The 16,836-nt window shown below is 35.2% G+C and overlaps 6 protein-coding genes across 6 annotated transcripts; 4 read left to right on the forward strand and 2 right to left on the reverse strand.

Annotated features, from left to right (window-relative positions):
• The first annotated feature begins 75 nt into the window (after positions 1-75).
• Positions 76-2,813, forward strand: LOC103494797 (uncharacterized protein At2g23090-like). Its single transcript, XM_008456159.3, has 3 exons — positions 76-384; positions 495-535; positions 2,443-2,813. The coding sequence occupies exons 1-3, from the start codon at positions 312-314 to the stop codon at positions 2,560-2,562; spliced, it is 234 nt and encodes a 77-aa protein (XP_008454381.1). The 5' UTR covers positions 76-311; the 3' UTR covers positions 2,563-2,813.
• A 1,282-nt stretch (positions 2,814-4,095) lies between these two features.
• Positions 4,096-6,489, forward strand: LOC103494798 (uncharacterized). Its single transcript, XM_008456160.3, has 4 exons — positions 4,096-5,212; positions 5,611-5,839; positions 5,919-6,043; positions 6,138-6,489. Exons 1-4 carry the CDS (start codon positions 4,772-4,774, stop codon positions 6,216-6,218), a joined length of 876 nt encoding a protein of 291 aa, XP_008454382.1. The 5' UTR covers positions 4,096-4,771; the 3' UTR covers positions 6,219-6,489.
• Positions 6,490-6,723: 234 nt separating this feature from the next.
• On the reverse strand, positions 6,724-8,686 carry LOC103494799 (uncharacterized). The gene is made up of 2 exons (XM_008456161.3): positions 8,537-8,686; positions 6,724-8,142 (listed from the first exon to the last, which is right to left on the reverse strand). The coding sequence occupies exon 2, from the start codon at positions 8,063-8,065 to the stop codon at positions 6,992-6,994; it is 1,074 nt and encodes a 357-aa protein (XP_008454383.1). The 5' UTR covers positions 8,066-8,142; positions 8,537-8,686; the 3' UTR covers positions 6,724-6,991.
• Positions 8,687-8,828: 142 nt separating this feature from the next.
• Positions 8,829-11,992, forward strand: LOC103494800 (FAD-linked sulfhydryl oxidase ERV1). The gene is made up of 6 exons (XM_008456162.3): positions 8,829-9,370; positions 9,956-10,027; positions 10,739-10,786; positions 10,969-11,033; positions 11,396-11,473; positions 11,732-11,992. The coding sequence occupies exons 1-6, from the start codon at positions 9,164-9,166 to the stop codon at positions 11,853-11,855; spliced, it is 594 nt and encodes a 197-aa protein (XP_008454384.1). The 5' UTR covers positions 8,829-9,163; the 3' UTR covers positions 11,856-11,992.
• Positions 11,993-12,747: 755 nt separating this feature from the next.
• LOC103494801 (uncharacterized) lies at positions 12,748-15,178 on the reverse strand. The gene is made up of 4 exons (XM_008456163.3): positions 15,086-15,178; positions 14,807-14,958; positions 13,296-13,421; positions 12,748-13,183 (listed from the first exon to the last, which is right to left on the reverse strand). Exons 1-4 carry the CDS (start codon positions 15,128-15,130, stop codon positions 13,060-13,062), a joined length of 447 nt encoding a protein of 148 aa, XP_008454385.2. The 5' UTR covers positions 15,131-15,178; the 3' UTR covers positions 12,748-13,059.
• Positions 15,179-15,285: 107 nt separating this feature from the next.
• LOC103494802 (40S ribosomal protein S29) lies at positions 15,286-16,817 on the forward strand. The gene is made up of 3 exons (XM_008456164.3): positions 15,286-15,456; positions 16,436-16,535; positions 16,631-16,817. The coding sequence occupies exons 1-3, from the start codon at positions 15,395-15,397 to the stop codon at positions 16,637-16,639; spliced, it is 171 nt and encodes a 56-aa protein (XP_008454386.1). The 5' UTR covers positions 15,286-15,394; the 3' UTR covers positions 16,640-16,817.
• The last annotated feature ends 19 nt before the right edge of the window (positions 16,818-16,836 follow it).

The raw sequence follows: 16,836 nt of genomic DNA on the forward strand, positions 1-16,836 counted from the left end.
TCTATTTACATAAAAGTTTTTCAAAATTTTCATGAATATTGTCAAAAAAGAGACATGATCTTAATAATCTTAAGCTAAAATAATAATTTATTTGGAACATTTGTTCGAAGGTAAGGAGGAAAAGGGAAATGTTATATTCATCTACGGAGTGCGAGTGGGAAGTGCATTCCGCGTAACTAGTGGGAAAGGAAGAAAAAAGAAAATTCTGTTTTCTCTTTTAATCAGCGGTCTCCTCTGTTTCCTTCCAACGCAAAGAGGGAGCAAAATCGTCGCCTTATCCCCTTTCTGTATTTCCTCAATCGATTTCCGCCATGGGAGGAGGCAATGGTCAGAAGGCTAAGATGGCTCGTGAGAGAAACTTGGAGAAACAAAAAGGCGCCAAGGGTACTTTTTTCTTTATCCCCCCCTTTTCCTTCTCTTCACTAACTTCTATTGCCCCCTCGTTTTCCCTTTTGAATTCTTTTCTTTTTCGTTCTTGATCTGATATTTTGCAGGAAGCCAGCTTGATTCCAACAAAAAAGCTATGACTATTCAGGTAGTTTCGTTGATTCGAGTGCTTACTGTTCTTTTCCCTTCTCTTTTCGTTTTCGGAATTGGATTATCCACTTGATCTGCTTCAATTTTATCCCTAATTGGGTTGTGACTGAGAAAGGGTTTATATACAATAGCAATGGAAATTGACCCGCTAGCTCATTTGATTTAAGCATTTTATTATTAGTCTTGTTGATGAAAATTAACAGTCGGGATGGAGTCCTGAGATAATTTCTACATCATGATTGGAGTTTGTTTAACTAACAATTTTACCCCTAGCAAACAAGGAACTACGTTGCTGCTGCTGCCTGTAGATTTTTATATTTTTTAAATTTTTGAGAAACAATTTCTTGGAGACCATGAAAATATGAAAAAAGAGGAAAGCCAACCCTCGGGTTGAAGGAGATTGCCAGAGTTTTCGACTGGCCAAAACACCGTTAATTGTGGTATTCTTTATAGTGTCTTCCCACAACTTTTTCGTCTCACTCTTTTTGTAGAGGTTATCGTGGCTAATGTGTGGATTCCATTTACAAATGCTTGGGATTTTCAATTATGTCGTGATCTTACTTACTGAGTTGGGGATTTTGGAATGGACATTCTTTTCTCAACATGTGTACTGTCAGATTGCGATCTTTACTTGACTCCTGGATTTGGCCTATCGATTCCTCTTCGGTTTTTATTGCAAATCTCTGGTGACTGATTTTCTGGGCATGATAGACCCTTTTTGACAGATCTTTAGTTAGTTATTTGGAATGATGGTTTCTCTAAAGGATTAAAATCTTCTCTAGGAGGCTTAGACTAGGTGCCTTCAATAATGCTGATCATTTACATCTTCGAATATTGTATTTGTCTATTTCTTCTTGCTAGTATCTTTTCAAGACCCTCTTTCCTCTTTTTGATACATTTATGGATTTAGTTTTTTCTACTGCTTTTTTTTTTCTTGTGCAAAACATTGCGCCCATTCAAACATTATAGCTTTTCTTTTTTCCTTGCCAATTGATGTTCTTTTTTCATCTGCTAACTCTATAATGCACATCCTGGTCTTTTTTCATCTGCATACTTATGTCTTTGTTTTAATTGTTTCTCCAATCCCTTTAGGATGGGTGCCGATTTGAGTTATGAAGTTAGGAAGTTTATGTTTCTGGTGTAAAGTAATGGAGATAGGAGTCCTTGATAAATGTACAAAGGAGAGAGGTTTCTCGATAAATGTGCAAACTTCAATAATGAAATACTATTGAAGTTGGTAATGTTCAACATACTTATGAAGTTTGGGGCCAAACAACCTCTTAGTGATTTTAAGGTCCTACCAGTAAATGGAGCATCTCACCAAAATACAACTTCCAAACGAAAAGTTTTATCTCAAAATCCTTTCCAGTTCCCATCTAATCCCACCATTCTTTTGTACTTTTTTTACCGCTTTTGTGGGGGATTTTGCCAACCCCAAAGCAGCTCCGGGCAAACAAAAGTTTGAAATTGTAAGTTACTTCTCAATTTTGGGGTTGATCTTTACTAGAAGATATCATACATGTAAATATTTCAAGTCTTTGACTCTAGAACATCCTGTGGAAATCCACTTTAGTGGACTTTTTTATCGTGAATCTTTCTCTGATTTCACTTTTTAGTTTACATTTCAAAATCTGAACTTCTGGAACATCTCATGGGAATTCACTTTAGTGGACTTTTTCTCGCGAATCTTATCTGATTTCACTTTTTGGGTTACACTTCAAAATTTGAACTTCATTTCATCCCGTCAATGTGTGCAATGATTTATATTTTTGCTTGTAATAACTGCCATTGCTTTTTAAATTTTGATTAAGACTACTTATTCTAGAAAAGTTTCGAAGTTTATGACTAGATAGTAGATTCCTTGTTATGAACACTGATGAGCAAACTGATCTTTGTATTCTACAGTGCAAGGTGTGCATGCAAACATTCATGTGTACAACCTCGGAGGTGAAATGTAGGGAGCATGCTGAAGCAAAACACCCCAAATCTGATGTTTTCACCTGTTTCCCCCATCTTCAAAAGTGACAATTCTACATTCAAACTGAATGAGAGATGGGTTGTTTTCTTATTCAAGGTGTGTGTTTACAGAACATAATATATCAAATCTGTACTTTTGATCTGATACACTGTGACTTGCTATACTTCTGCATGCTACAATGTGTTACAGCCTGCTTAAATCGATGTTTGCAAAACAGCTAAGTTTCTGTATGTCACAATTAACTTGGTTAGGTTTTCAAGTTTTATTAATGAAGTGGTGCGATGTGAATTACTAGGTCTGTTTGGGAGCGTTGTTTTCTAAAAATTCAGTAAACACGTGTTTGGAGATTTGAAGTGTTGTTTTCTTATAGTTTTGTTATTGCCTATAATCTTTCTTTTATGATAAATAATTGGAATTGTTTTTCCTTCTAATGTTGCGAGATTGTGAATGGTAAACCTTTCAAGATATTGAAATAGATTGATGGTAGAATAATTGCTGATTACTAATAAACTATGGTTGCAAATGTTAGTTTTGACAGTGTTTGTGATTAATAAATATGTTTTATTAACCGGTAGATGATAGAATGAAAATAGTTTACCATAATTTCAAGAATTATGGCTTAATTAAGCTAAATTACAAGCTTAATTTTGAACTAGAGGCCTTGAGGCCTTGAACTTTGAATGTTCGAATGTTTTGTCGATGAGACGTTTATCACATTTGATATATATATATATATATTTGCGGTGGTGTGGAATACCTGCCCTATCCCTAGTTTGGAGACCCAGTTTCTCCATCTTTGGTCAAATTAGGGGATTCTCTCCCTTGATCGGGATTGGAACCCGAGGATTAAGTTGGTTAGTGACAGATGGAGTCATTGAAGACAGTTATTTAACCACTAATTGTAAGTAGTGTAGTACATATGGCAAATCATGAGGCTAAAATAACCCTTGCCCCTTTTTCTTAACACACACTCTAAACATTGGGTGGGTTATTGTAGTAAAAGACGAAAATATCAGTAGCGATGTAACTCATCTTTTACGGATATATCAATGGATATATAAACATCGACAAATATTAAAATATATATATATGTACATCTTGAATATTTAAAAAAATATGGTGACTTTTTTGAAAATTTTAGAAGTGTATTTAAATAATAGACTCTAAATTTTAAGCATGTAAGTCAAGAATTAGAAGCCAAACTTGATTAGTAATGGAATAATAGATGATTATGACAACTGAAAAATGAATACTACAAAGTGAACACGTTGTCGATAAAGTCTATGTTGTACACATAGAATGTCAAACACAACGTTCAATAGTAAGTAGAAGAACTATGAGATACTAGGGTTAATAATAGCATAATCTTTTTGCTTGCAATAACATTTGCTCCGAACTTATATATGGTCAAAATTTCTAATAACATAATTGAAAGTATGTCATTTATGAGTATCATTGACTTCAATTATTCTAATGCAAGGATATCTTGGATCAAGTATATTGCATCTTAATGAGGATATACTTTGAAGATGATTGAACTCTCTATCTTTTCATACGTTAAACAAGCATGTCCGCATAAGTTGATCTTTTACAAATAAAAGAGTTTAAATTTGTTCAAGGATTATCGTAATAAATATAAAAAATAGAAAAATAGTGAAAAATAGAAATGCTATATTGATGAGACAATTCTTAAAGTACAAAAAAAAAAAAATTGACAAAACGTAAGAATTTCACTAGCTAAATATATGAATACAAAGATTTAATAGAACCAAAACAAAAAGGTTACAACAATATTCATACTTTTCCGATGTATAAAATCTCACACACTTCCAATTGTAGAAAGAAACGTAAAGAGTTAGAAAATGTATTGGCCAAATTTCAATTTCATAACAACTGACCGACAAGTCGAAAAAAAGAACCATCCAATCGACGTGTCGACTTCTCTCAAAACGTGGCACAAATCAATGGCCAATAAAACAAACGCGTCGTCTTCCCAAATTAACTGAAAAAAAAAACCCCTTTCTTTCCCAAAATCCATACCCACTCGCAGTTTCCAAATTGAATTCAACACTCTCCCTTTGCCTAAAAGCTTTTAGTCACAATAAAGAGTAAACCATAAAAATTAAACAATAAATGTATTTTTGTGTGGACATGATGGCGAGTATCGTTAAAATCTTACTCGAGCAGGTAGGAAAAAGAAAAAAATAATTATTATAAAAATAATTATTGGTGGAGTTGTAATATAAAAACCTCGTGATGAATGTCACCGAAAAGGCGCAAAATTTTCTCTGTTTCTTCTTTTGTTTCGCTTCAAATTTCAAAACCCACTTCCCATTTTCACCCCTAAACCCTAAAAAGATGATCGGCGCCTTGCGGAGAAGCTCTGGGATTTCTGGGTTGTTACATTTTCGCCATTTTTCTCACTTGAAAGGTTCTAAGGCGGCTTTTGAAGCTACTGCGATCGTGAGGAAGCCAAATCAACCAATTAGGCCGTACTTCCGTTTGCCGGACTCTTTCAGGAAGGCGAAGGAGGTTGGTGTTTTTCCGTCGGTGCAGCACTCGTCTGCTTCATCGTTTTTTTCGTTTGTGAAGGTTGAGTTTCTTGAATGGTATTTGGCGATGGTCAAATGTCGTCCTGTTCTTACCAAGAGTATCACTTCTGCGATTATTTACTCGGCTGCTGATTTGTCGTCTCAGGTGAATATTTTTGGAGCTTGCAACTGCTTGTTTTGAGTTTGATATTTTGAAATGGAATCTAATGGATTTGGTGATGTTGATGTTTTGTTTCTACTTAGCTTGTTTGGGAAGGAAAGTTTCTTGGAAGAGTTGTTTTCTCTTTAATTTGATTGTTCTTGATGGTATACTTGTTTTTGGGTTTTCGCGGGAGGGCGTTGATGTTTATCTCTAATGGGGGTCCTCGTTTTGGGCAGTTGTAAAGCAAAGTTTTCTTTGGAAAGTCTTATTTTCTCCATTTCTTTCTCCATTTTGTCCATCATTGAAATTTTTGTTCTTGTTTATTATTATCAAACCTCTCCTTCATTAGAGATTCTTCTTTTACAATGGTGATCTGATTTAGGAATCAAATTTTCTTTCAGACCATATCTCTGTCACCTTCAGAGTCATATGATTTAATTCGAACAGTAAGGATGGCGGGATATGGTATGCTGGTTCTAGGGCCATCTCTCCATTATTGGTTCAACTTAATGTCCAAACTCTTCCCTAAAAAAGATCTCTTCTCCACCTTCAAGAAAATGGCCATGGGCCAAGGTCTCTTTGGCCCTTTCATGACAGCCATTTTCTTCTCCTTAAATGCATTTGTCCAAGGTACACACTCTTTTTCACAAAGTGCTTCAGTTCTCGAAACTTGAAATGACTGAGAATGTTTTGGTTTCATTGAGCATAGGTGAAAATGGTGCTGAAATTATTGCCCGATTGAAACGAGACTTGCTTCCTACAATGCTTAACGGCGTTATGTACTGGCCAGTTTGCGATTTCATCACGTTTAGATTTGTCCCTGTTCATCTTCAAGTATGTTCTGTTCTCTATTGATCTGATTCTCTCACATCTTCTTCTCTGGCTATGGTTTTGACTGGTGTTTTTGTGTGTTTGTTTGGTTGTGCAGGCGTTGGTGAGCAATTCTTTTTCGTATGTGTGGACAGTTTACATGACATACATGGCGAGCCTCGAGAAAGCTGTCTCGTGATTTGATCAATATAGCTGGGGGATTAAGTTCAGACACGATCTTGATGACAGTCCCTTTTCCAATTTTCTAGGATGAAGAAACAAGTGGTTTTCGAAACGGAAATTGGTTAACTTTTTAGGAAGAAGGGAGAGAGAGATTCTTTTCTAGTTAATATAATTGTAAACGGTTTTACGAGATAAGAGATGTATGAGTTGAAGAACCTTTCTGGGAATCTAAATTAGCATTTGCTTGGTATATAATATTTGTAGAAAGTATGTGAAGATTCTGTTTCTATCTAATTTGTTTTTACTTCGTAATTTAGAATCTACTAACATGACCGTTAGCATAATTGAGATGTTTTCAATCACATTGCAAACGAAGTTGTCTCTCTCACTTTGCATTGTTTTTATTGATTGTGAATTTGGTTATGAGCTATGGGCTCCACATTTCATTATTACATCCACTTCTCAGATTATATTAAATTTTCTCAAAGAAGAATGAAAAGAGGATCCGATCGTCACGCAGGTGCAAGTGAAGTTGTATGCCTTTATTAGATCATAAACATATTCCTCAAGACAAATGATCATTAGAGCCTTTTATCTACATGTAACCTAATCAACTTGATTTAAGGCTCATAATGGATCTGAAAACCTATCCTCACAAGAATCGCAAAAATTAGCAAGGGACTTTGAAAGACACAGAACCCATCAAATTATTCACAATATATGATCGATCACCTTTTGACTATATATTCAGACCCTACTATACTTTTTCTGACGTGAGATTTGGTCAGTTCACTCTTCAGAGGCTCGTAAACTGATTTTCTCAAGCTGCATCGTCCACTCTCTCCCAAGCACTTGAGGATTCAGTTGCATTGCAACACGGAAGTCCAACAAGGATCCATTATTTATTTGTTGAGCTCGATGCCGATTTTGTTCCTGGAATGTGATTCTTGAGCCAGTTATCGGTTGATTGCCTGTAAATTTCAGTCGCTCGCACCGTGACCGAGAGAAATTCAAACATGGCTCGATTAACCTCTTTAAATAAACATCCAATGCATTGTTAAGAAGGTTTACACCATCTACAGATATATCAATCTGCTCTGTTTCCAACTTCTTCCTCAAATGAGTTCGTAGCAACCTCGTGTCCGGTAGCTCGCCACCATCTTGACATGTTGTTACATGGTAATTTCTTCCTCCAACGGGAACATTGGAGAGAGTCTTACTGGAACCAATGAAGTTCATCGATATACCAAGCGGAGCAGTAACTGGGCTTCTGCTTTGAACTCCAGGACTTCCAGCCACCTGCTCAACCTCTTCTCCGTCTTCTACAGACGCCATTTCGACAGGAGGACGGCTGCCAAGAGAATGCAACTCTGTTGCACTTTGCTGTTCTTGTGCCTTGGAAGCAAATTCTTCAAGTGCCATATTCTGTGGCTTCCCACACGGTCCCAAAGGACTTGGACGATCTCGAATCTTACGGTCTCTACTAACTGGCGACCTACCCTTTCGAGGAGAAGAAAGGAATGCATCCCCATGAAGTGATTGAAGACAACTCCTTTGATATCCATTCACAACCTTCACACTGAGATTGCCTCCAACTTTCCTTGTACTGCTAAGAACAGGGGGAGTTTTAGCCACACAAGCATTTTGAAGAATCGCTCTAATAAGCCGATTATGAAGAGGTATAATTTCCCTCCCAATAATCTGAATACAAAACTTGTCGAATTCCCTTTTGTTGGTCTTTAAACTTAACAATTTCTTGAGCTGATCAAAGTATTTGTCTGATCTCTGATGCCCAAGCTTTCGATATATCATCGCTTTCAGCTCGGAAGTGTCTATACGAGAAGTGTCTTTCCTGGGAAACATTTTCAGAGCCGCAATTTCAGCAATGTCTGAATTTGAGACAAAGCCTTCAGGAATCCTCCACCAACAAAACAGATAAACTGAGGAAGGGGCAGAAGAAATCTTTGATCAGAAAGCCAGAAACCCTAATTTTCACAGCTTAGCTTAAGTAATCAAAACAATATTGACATCCCAATATTTGACTGAAGCATTTGAATACCAATTGTAGAAGTTTGGGAATCAGAAGGAAGAAACCCAAAAGTAAAGAACAGCTGGAAACAAACAAAACATTTGGAAAAAAAAAAAACATGTATTGAAGCCAAATCGTAAGGCAACAAGGGTTGGGTATTTGAATCACTGTGGAAACAATAAGAAGAAAAGTAAAACCCTAAAGAAATGGAGGATGAAAATCATCGAAATCGAAGTTGAAAATTGGAAGATGGAAGTGAAAACCCTAATAATTAGTAGAGGGAATCATGGAATTCAGATACTTACAAAAGAATTGAGATGAAATTGCGCCGTCTTGTGAATGAAGAATCGTAAAATTAAGATGATTTGTGTAAATTGTTTAATGGGTTTGGATTGGAATTTTTGGGTGATTCGGAGATTGGAGACCAAAAGCAAAAACAGCGACCTTCCGACGGGGTGTTCTTGCGATTGTGTCTGTCTTCCGCCAATCGTATCGTTATTCAATTACGCACGTGCGCCCTTTTTCTTTCTTTCTTTCTTTCTTTTAATTTATTTATTTTCAACTCTAAAGTCTAAAAATGTATTTTCCTTTTCTTTCCCTCTTCTCTTCCTTTATTTATTTATTATTATTTTGGAGCATAGCTTTTGATTTGTAAATAAAAATAAAAACTATTTTATTTTTTAATATTGAAAGAAAAAAAAAAAAAAAAAAACAAAGCATAACAAACACTTCTTATTATTAATATTTTTATGAATTTAACTACAAAAGGTTGAAGGTTATTTTAAAATAAATTTCAAATATGAAAGTTTAAAAAATTTCAACAAAATTTAAAATAGTGTTATACTTTTAACTATTGAATCCTCTTACGAAGACCCTTTGTTTTTGGAAGCATCGGATAACATCCGCACTGCTTTCCCGCCCTGATTCCAAACATGTCTGAGAATCCCATCCAATCTCTCTTTCAAACTGCTCAAAAGATTTCAACTTCCATTGAAACCCATCTCTCAAATCTTCTTTCCCATTCGACCCGTCATTCACGCCCCAACCATAAGCCTTTTTCTTCTCAAAAGATTTCATCCTATGCAACTCCCTCGTATCCTGATACGACTTCTATGCAATCTATTGACATAACCCATAAGGTATTCTTTGTTTTCTTTTCATCATTTCGCTTTATGTATTCTGCTATTGGATTTCAATCTTAAAGAGTTGTTGTTTCTGTGGATTTACCTGATGCCCTGTAAGTGTTTGATTAAAGTTCTTGGAGAAAAAAGACAATTATCTTTTCATTTCCACTCTCCAGGTTATTGTGTGTTGTAATTTATATCATGTCCATCTAGTTTGTAAATCCTTTAGGTCATCTGGGATTTCGTGTTTTTAGTTTTACTTGGTATCATCTTAAGATTTTATTCTAGGTTGAGAAACGAGTTTCTTGAAATGAGTCAGAGAACGCTTCGTAAAGATTGTGATTTATTTCCCACAATCATGACTGTGTAGGTATTATTTTTCAATGTAATCTAAAAATGGAGTTCCGATACAATAATGTTGTTAGACAAGCTGCTTATACATGTTACTCACAATTGAAAAACTTTTGAACTTGCTCAGTTGCAATCGATTGGTTAAATTCTCTGTTTAATGCATCAAATTATCTGTTTAATGCCTATACAGCATAATTTGAAATTCTCTCATTCATATGGTTTTGATTTGACATATTATATTGAGGAAAGCCTGCTGCACCTGTAACTAAGGAAGTACTTGGAAGGGCTACCTGGACTTTTCTTCACATCCTTGCTGCTCAGGTTTTCTCAACTATGTTATCTTCTTAATTTTGCATTCAATCACTTGCCTCTTAAATCTCTCTCTCTCTCTATTATTTATTTATATATGTATACATACTTGCAACGTTCCTAGTATTGTCATCTTGCTCTGCGTTTAAACAAAACTATAGAATGCTCGTGAATTTGATATATTGAATGCTTCCCAAGAATTTTGATAAATTACCGATCAACTCCTATGTGCTCATCCTATCAAATGGTAAAGGACTGGGGTTTTGGAAGTTAGTGAGATACTTGGCCTTGTTATGGTGTGTTTTTTAAGAGAACTCTGTAACTCTTCATTTTCTTCAGGCTCTTCTTTGAACTCTGAAGTTGTTTACGTAGTCTCCTTGGCTTTCTGTCCCCCCTTCATAAATGATAATTCTATCTCTAATGTGAAGAAACAAACTTTTACCCCGTTCAAGCATCAAGAGAAAACATCTTTTGAACACTTTCCCCTTCTTCTGACTGTGGACAATCAGAAATAGGACCTCTCTTCTTTCAACTTTTGGATTACGTAGCTGATGTAAAGCATCTTTCGCATTACCCTTGAATAGGCTCTTTTGGTTATCTTTAGATATTTCATAAATTTATGAATTGTTTCTTATTTAAAAAATCTAGAGAAAACAATTCAATATAAATTATTCCATGCCTTTCACTTGAATCTATGGGACCGCTGACCTTTAATTTTTTCAGTACCCAGATCACCCAACGAGGCAGCAGAAGAAAGATGTAAAAGAATTGGTAGGGTACCCTTTTAATACCATGTGTAGGTCTCTTATCCCACACCATAATCCCTTTCAGAGATATGGAATTTGATTTTGAAAGCTTTGATCAATTTGTCTCTAACCGAGGGAAACTGATCGTTGAGCTTATGATAAGGCATGGACAATGACTGCATGGAATAACTTGTGTTTTGCGTGCAGATGGCAATATTATCTCGCATGTACCCTTGTGGAGAATGTGCAGACCACTTCAAAGAAGTTCTAAGGTACATCATTTGCCCCCTCCTTACAAAGTATGTTGGTTATTTGTTTATTGATACAGCTTCGCAGCCTTGCCTTGCCCTTGCGAGTGTACCTTGGAAACCTTAGCTTTGTTAGATGTTCATGTTCGATTTGTACTTGCTAGACACCCTAGTATTTGTCAATTGCTAAAATTAGAATGAATATCTTTTATAATTTCTTAAGAAAATAGAATAGAAAACAAAACATTTTTAATGTAAAATATCAACTTTGCTTGTTAAAGAATAGAATGTTATGGGATTGCAAGATGTCTTCTACTTGTATGTGTTATGCTTAAGTTGGCGTTGTAAAGTAGCATTACACTTCTTCTTTTCAAATTGTATGGCAGGGCAAACCCCGTAGAGACTGGATCTCATGCTGAGTTCTCCCGATGGCTATGCCGTGTACATAACGTTGTCAACAGAAGGTTAAGCCACAAATTTCGTATTCACTTTAACAAATAATTTATTTTCAATGATATAATTTATGTATAACTTCTAGCTTTCACTTAGTTGACTTACAAGAGACTTTCCATTACTCTTTTATTTTTCATTAATGAACTACTGATGCAATAGAGTAGAAGTTTACACATTGTCTACTCTGTTTGAACCAATTAACCAATTAAACGGGTGTGTTTTATATCGTGTTAATCTAATTAGCCGCTTTTCAATGATTACCACTGCAGTCTTGGAAAACCAATATTCCCATGTGAACGTGTCGATGGAAGATGGGGCAAAGTGGAATGCGAGCAACGCGCCTGCGACGTGCTCGGAAGCTTGCCAAATTTTGGGGAAGAAAATAGACAATAATACCAGCTATAGCTCGTTGAGGTCTACATTTACAATGTAATTACAGTTGCAAATACGTTTAGTTGTGGTACATAAATTTCATAACATAATCATATAATCATTTTGCCGAGTCAATGGAGAAGATGTCTATTTCATAATTATCTTCTTTTTCTAATTTTTCTTCAAAAGTCTTCCATGATAACTGAAGTGAAGCAGGCAAATTCTTGAAATCTTTTAGTTCCAGCTCAATGAAATAGCATTAAAGAGGGTGGTTGGAGGATGGAGAACTTCTTTAATGTTTATTTTGACTTTTTGATACTTTATTTTAGTTATATTACAATCTCCCCAACGCTATATAAAGGCTTTTATCATTCTATTTGTAATTAGATAGGACTTTTGAGGACTAAAATTTAAAATTTTATATTGAGTCTTTTTTCTTAGAATTTTCCATTCTTACGATAGAATGCAAGTAAGTCATTCGATCTAACCTTGATGAAGTTTGATTGTGGAGTAACTCAATTTTGAACAAGTTTCTAGATCTTCAATATAAGAGGTAATCTAACTTCAATTTTCAATTGGTCGATAGAAATTCTTAGATTTAAAAGTTTTTACTTCCACAATAGCCTGAGCCTTTGAACTAAGGATTAGGATTGCCATGTTATTTTTATCAAAGCATATGCATAAGTGATAAGGAAGCGAACGATGCTAGTCTCATTTCAAACTGAAAATGTCTCTTGTAATCTCCCCTTTGAGAGTTTTCTCCTTTCTTTTTCCTTGTAATTTCATACCACCAATGGAATTATTTCTTATTCAAAATAAAGATAAAGTTAAGCTGGGTCAAATTTTCTCTGCAACCAAAGTAGAAGCAAAGTTTCTACAGGCCAAAAAGCCAACATTTGCGAAAAATGAAGAGTGACAAAAATGGGGAACCAATTTCATTCATGTTATCATCAAGGTTTGAAACAAGAAGTTCATCAGTTTCAAGTAAAAGCTTCGTATGATTTTCTTGAACAAGATATGAGATTCTAATCTATACCTCACTTCTGTAAAGTGAACCAACAACTTACCGTGAACATGACAACCCAACCCAATTCATGTGCAGATCATAAGCCATTTGCTCGAAATGTACAAACCAAGAAATCAAAACACCTAATATGGAGAGACTAGAAAAGTTATAACACTAATAATCAGATATTTCAGTTCCCCCAGTGCAGGATAATTAATACTATCGAAAGGGTGGGACCTCGCCAAATTTCAGTATGTAGGCAACTTCGTGTACTGGTCGTAATTCCTGAATCACTTGTGCATCCAAATATGCATCGCAGGAGAAACACCAAACTGACAAATCACTGTTTCCAAATGCAAATTATTAATGAGCATCACAAAACCTGTGTTTATAATTTTTTAGACCTATAGAAAGCAGAAATTAGAGTAGAATCTAAAGAACCATTTTACATTTACCTGTAGCTGAGTGCAAGGCAATGAGTTGATTGCTCATAATGTTGAAGCATGTGCTTATTCACAAAACGGCTACAAAAGACATCCTTACAGCATAAACACAGCCAGTTCTCCTTGGGATTCTGGCATCTTGCACATGTAGATTGTTCAATGGATTAATAAACCAAATAGAAATGCGTTTATCTAAATCATGGAAATAAACTCAAATAAAAATCGATCTGAAAGCACTTGTAAAATTAGACGCAATAATACGTCAATTACAATTCATACAAAAATTGACAGAAAAGAACCTGACTTTGATGTGGATGTTATGATTATAAAACATCTACGTACATTATACTCATATAGAGCCACCGAAAGAAGATGTCTAGCTGAAATGGAAGAACTTCAATTTTTTTGCATGATATCAGTGGAACACTAACTTCAAAGCATAGCCTTAGTGGCAAAGACTTGAGATGTTGACATATATCCTTCAAGATCTTGAGCTTAAAAGCCTCCATTTAGAAAACTTAATTTTAAATCTTTAATGTCTATGGACGTAATTGAAAAGATCGGATTTTTCAGATAACCATCATGTGTTAGCCTTATAAAAAATACCACGTAACTTTAATAAAGAACTAATGGATCATGAGTTCAATCCATCATGATCACCTTCTTAGGATTTAGTATTCCACGAGTTTCATTGACACTTGCTACTATAGGGGACAAGTGGGTTGTCTCTTGAGATTAATTAAAGTTGCATAAGCTCGCATGACTCTCTAGATATGTAAAAAAAAAAAAGAAAAAGGGAAAGGAGGTGGATAGACAATAGTTTGGTGAGTGAATTATAGCTTAGGAGTGATCTCAAGAAGTGAGGTGCAAGTAACTTGACGTGCTTGTTATTTGATAATCTTATAAATTCTAACCCATTTATATTTCAATATGTCTGGGTTCTATATAAAAGCTCGTAGGAGAAGAGGGTGACAGTAACCATATTTTAGAATCTTCCTAAACGCCTAAAGTCCACAAAAGACAACTTTTCATTTACACATTAGCAAATGAGGTAAGGCAATTCAAACCCAAAACACAAAATAAAAGACGTCAACTACTATTACCTAACCATAAAAACTATGCTCAACTCTCAAGTCCACCATCCTCGTTTGTCAAAGATAAATCTATGAAGCCTTAATCTCATTTTACTACCTATAACCTGTCTTCAAATTTTTATGTTTAAACTATTTTGGTCCCTAAAATTTCAAAATGTTTGAGGACCAAAAAAAGTATTATTTTGGAAGTTCACATACCAAAATAGACATTTCTAAAGTGAGAGAAACTTGAAAGTTTAGGGATTAAAATCGTAGAATTTAAACCAATTATCAGCCAAAACAATTAGGATTCGATTGATGAAGCAAAATCTCAAAGAATCAAAACATCAAATGCCTTCAGCAGAAATGGAAATGAAAATGAAAGGTACACACATTCGAAAATTAAGATGAACAACAAAATAACATAGTTTATAGAAAAGAAAAACTGACTGGCTACAGGGAGTCTGAGGGGGCGGAATGTGAGCGAGGTCGGAAGATAAGGAAGCGAGATGATCGCAAGAAGTAAGAGCCTGGACCCATCCCGATCCGGCGCCGTATAAGAGTTCTTCCTCAACTTCATCTTCGATTTCGATTATTAGTGGCTAGAGAAGACGTAAAACAACATTAGCCCAGATCAGCGATTCAATAAATTGATAGAAATGTAGAAAAGAAGCAGGAATTTTTAGGGCAATCAAAGAGAACTTGATAGAATGAGTTTGATTAGAGTACCAGTTGGTTGGAAGTGGACGAAGATGAACCGGCTTCTTCCGCCATTGATGAGCACACAGAATTTCACTTTAGATATATTAATAAATAAATAAATATATATTTCTAATAAAGTGACTGAAAAACAAAATGGACCGGACCATCAACAAACCGGGCCGGTCAATTCCACAAGTGGCTAAAATGGTAAAAACACCAAAAAGAAATTAGGGTTTATCTTGTATAAAACACGCTTTTTGCCGCCTTCTCCTATCTCACCAAATTTTGTGCCGTCTTCGCATTGTGATTTCGAAGCATCTCAATACCCTCACAATCATGGGGCACTCCAACGTTTGGAACTCTCATCCTAAGAACTATGGCCCTGGTTCTCGCACTTGGTAAGCAAACATCTTCCTCACTCATCTACTTTTTATTGGTGGAACAAGAATCTCGAACACTATGTTTCGTTTTTCTGCGTGTGGTTTATTTCAACGAGTTGGGAGTTCATCAACTGATTAACTTCTATTAATTTGCGCGCTTTGTAATGGGACCTGAAGGATATTGTTTGATTGACGATGTATTTATTATGTATTACTTTTCTTGTTTTGATGGATAACCAGATGCCTAAGTTCCAGTTCGATTATTTATATTTTAACATGGATTTAAGTTTAAGCTGTTGTTCTAAAGGTTTTTCCAACTTGGGTTTAGATTTTGTGATGCTTAAAAGTTTGTGTTGATTTGTTGGGTTTCTGTTATCGCTTTGTAAAAGCCTTCGCTAATTGCAAAAGATTTCTAATTTGAACCCGGATTTACATATCGATCGATTATGTCATGGTTTTGTTAAGGCGGATGAAAGGTTATAACTGATGTTATATGATGTATGGGGTCATGTTTTCTACGTTTTTATACTTATGCGTATTTCATCCTTCTATCCTTTTATCTGAATGATTATCACTTTGCTTGGTTGGGTTATTTGAGTTCCTATGTCTATTGGATTAATTTTGGTCAGTTACCCAGAAGTCATTGAGTCTACCTACGAGTAATGGAACACATTTTAATCCTTAATGGATATCTTAGGCTTCATTTGGTAAAAATTAAGCAGATTTCCTTCCGCTTTTTCTTACCTTGGTTTGCATCTTTTCTAGGCAAAAAAGTTGAGTATTTAGCCAAATTTTTAGAAACTGCTTTTTTTATTATTATTTTTTTGTTTTCAAATTTTGGCTTGTTTTTTAAAACGTTGTTAAAATGTAAATAACAAAACAAGTTTTTAGGCTTGGTTAGCAAATGAGGCCTTAGTGGCTAATGTTGTCTATAGTATTAGTTGACTTTTGAGAAAGCTGAAATTCAATAACTCCTTTCTTTGAATCCTCTTCTCAGTCGTGTGTGCGGAAATCCCCATGGGTTGATCAGGAAGTATGGACTTATGTGTTGCAGACAATGCTTCCGCAGCAATGCCAAGGAAATTGGTTTCATCAAGGTAAGTTAATTTTGTGGTATCTTCATTTTTTTGATGTCACACTCACTGATTTATCTTCTACATTCTCTAAACTTTCAACTTTTCCATTTGTGCAGTACCGCTAAGAAGCTAATTATCCCTAGAAGAGAGAATGGGTTGAATTTATATTGAAGAACGTTTCCCATGTTTTGCTTTTGTTTACTCCGTATGGAATATGAAGTGATTGTTAGAAGACGTTTTTGACACTTTTGTTCTGAACATTTAAAGTTTCTTAATTGAGCTTCTTGAGATTATTTTGACATATATTCCTTCTATTATTATT

This window comes from Cucumis melo, chromosome 7 (genome assembly GCF_025177605.1).
Source record: "Cucumis melo cultivar AY chromosome 7, USDA_Cmelo_AY_1.0, whole genome shotgun sequence".
NCBI classification, from domain to species: Eukaryota; Viridiplantae; Streptophyta; class Magnoliopsida; order Cucurbitales; family Cucurbitaceae; genus Cucumis; species Cucumis melo.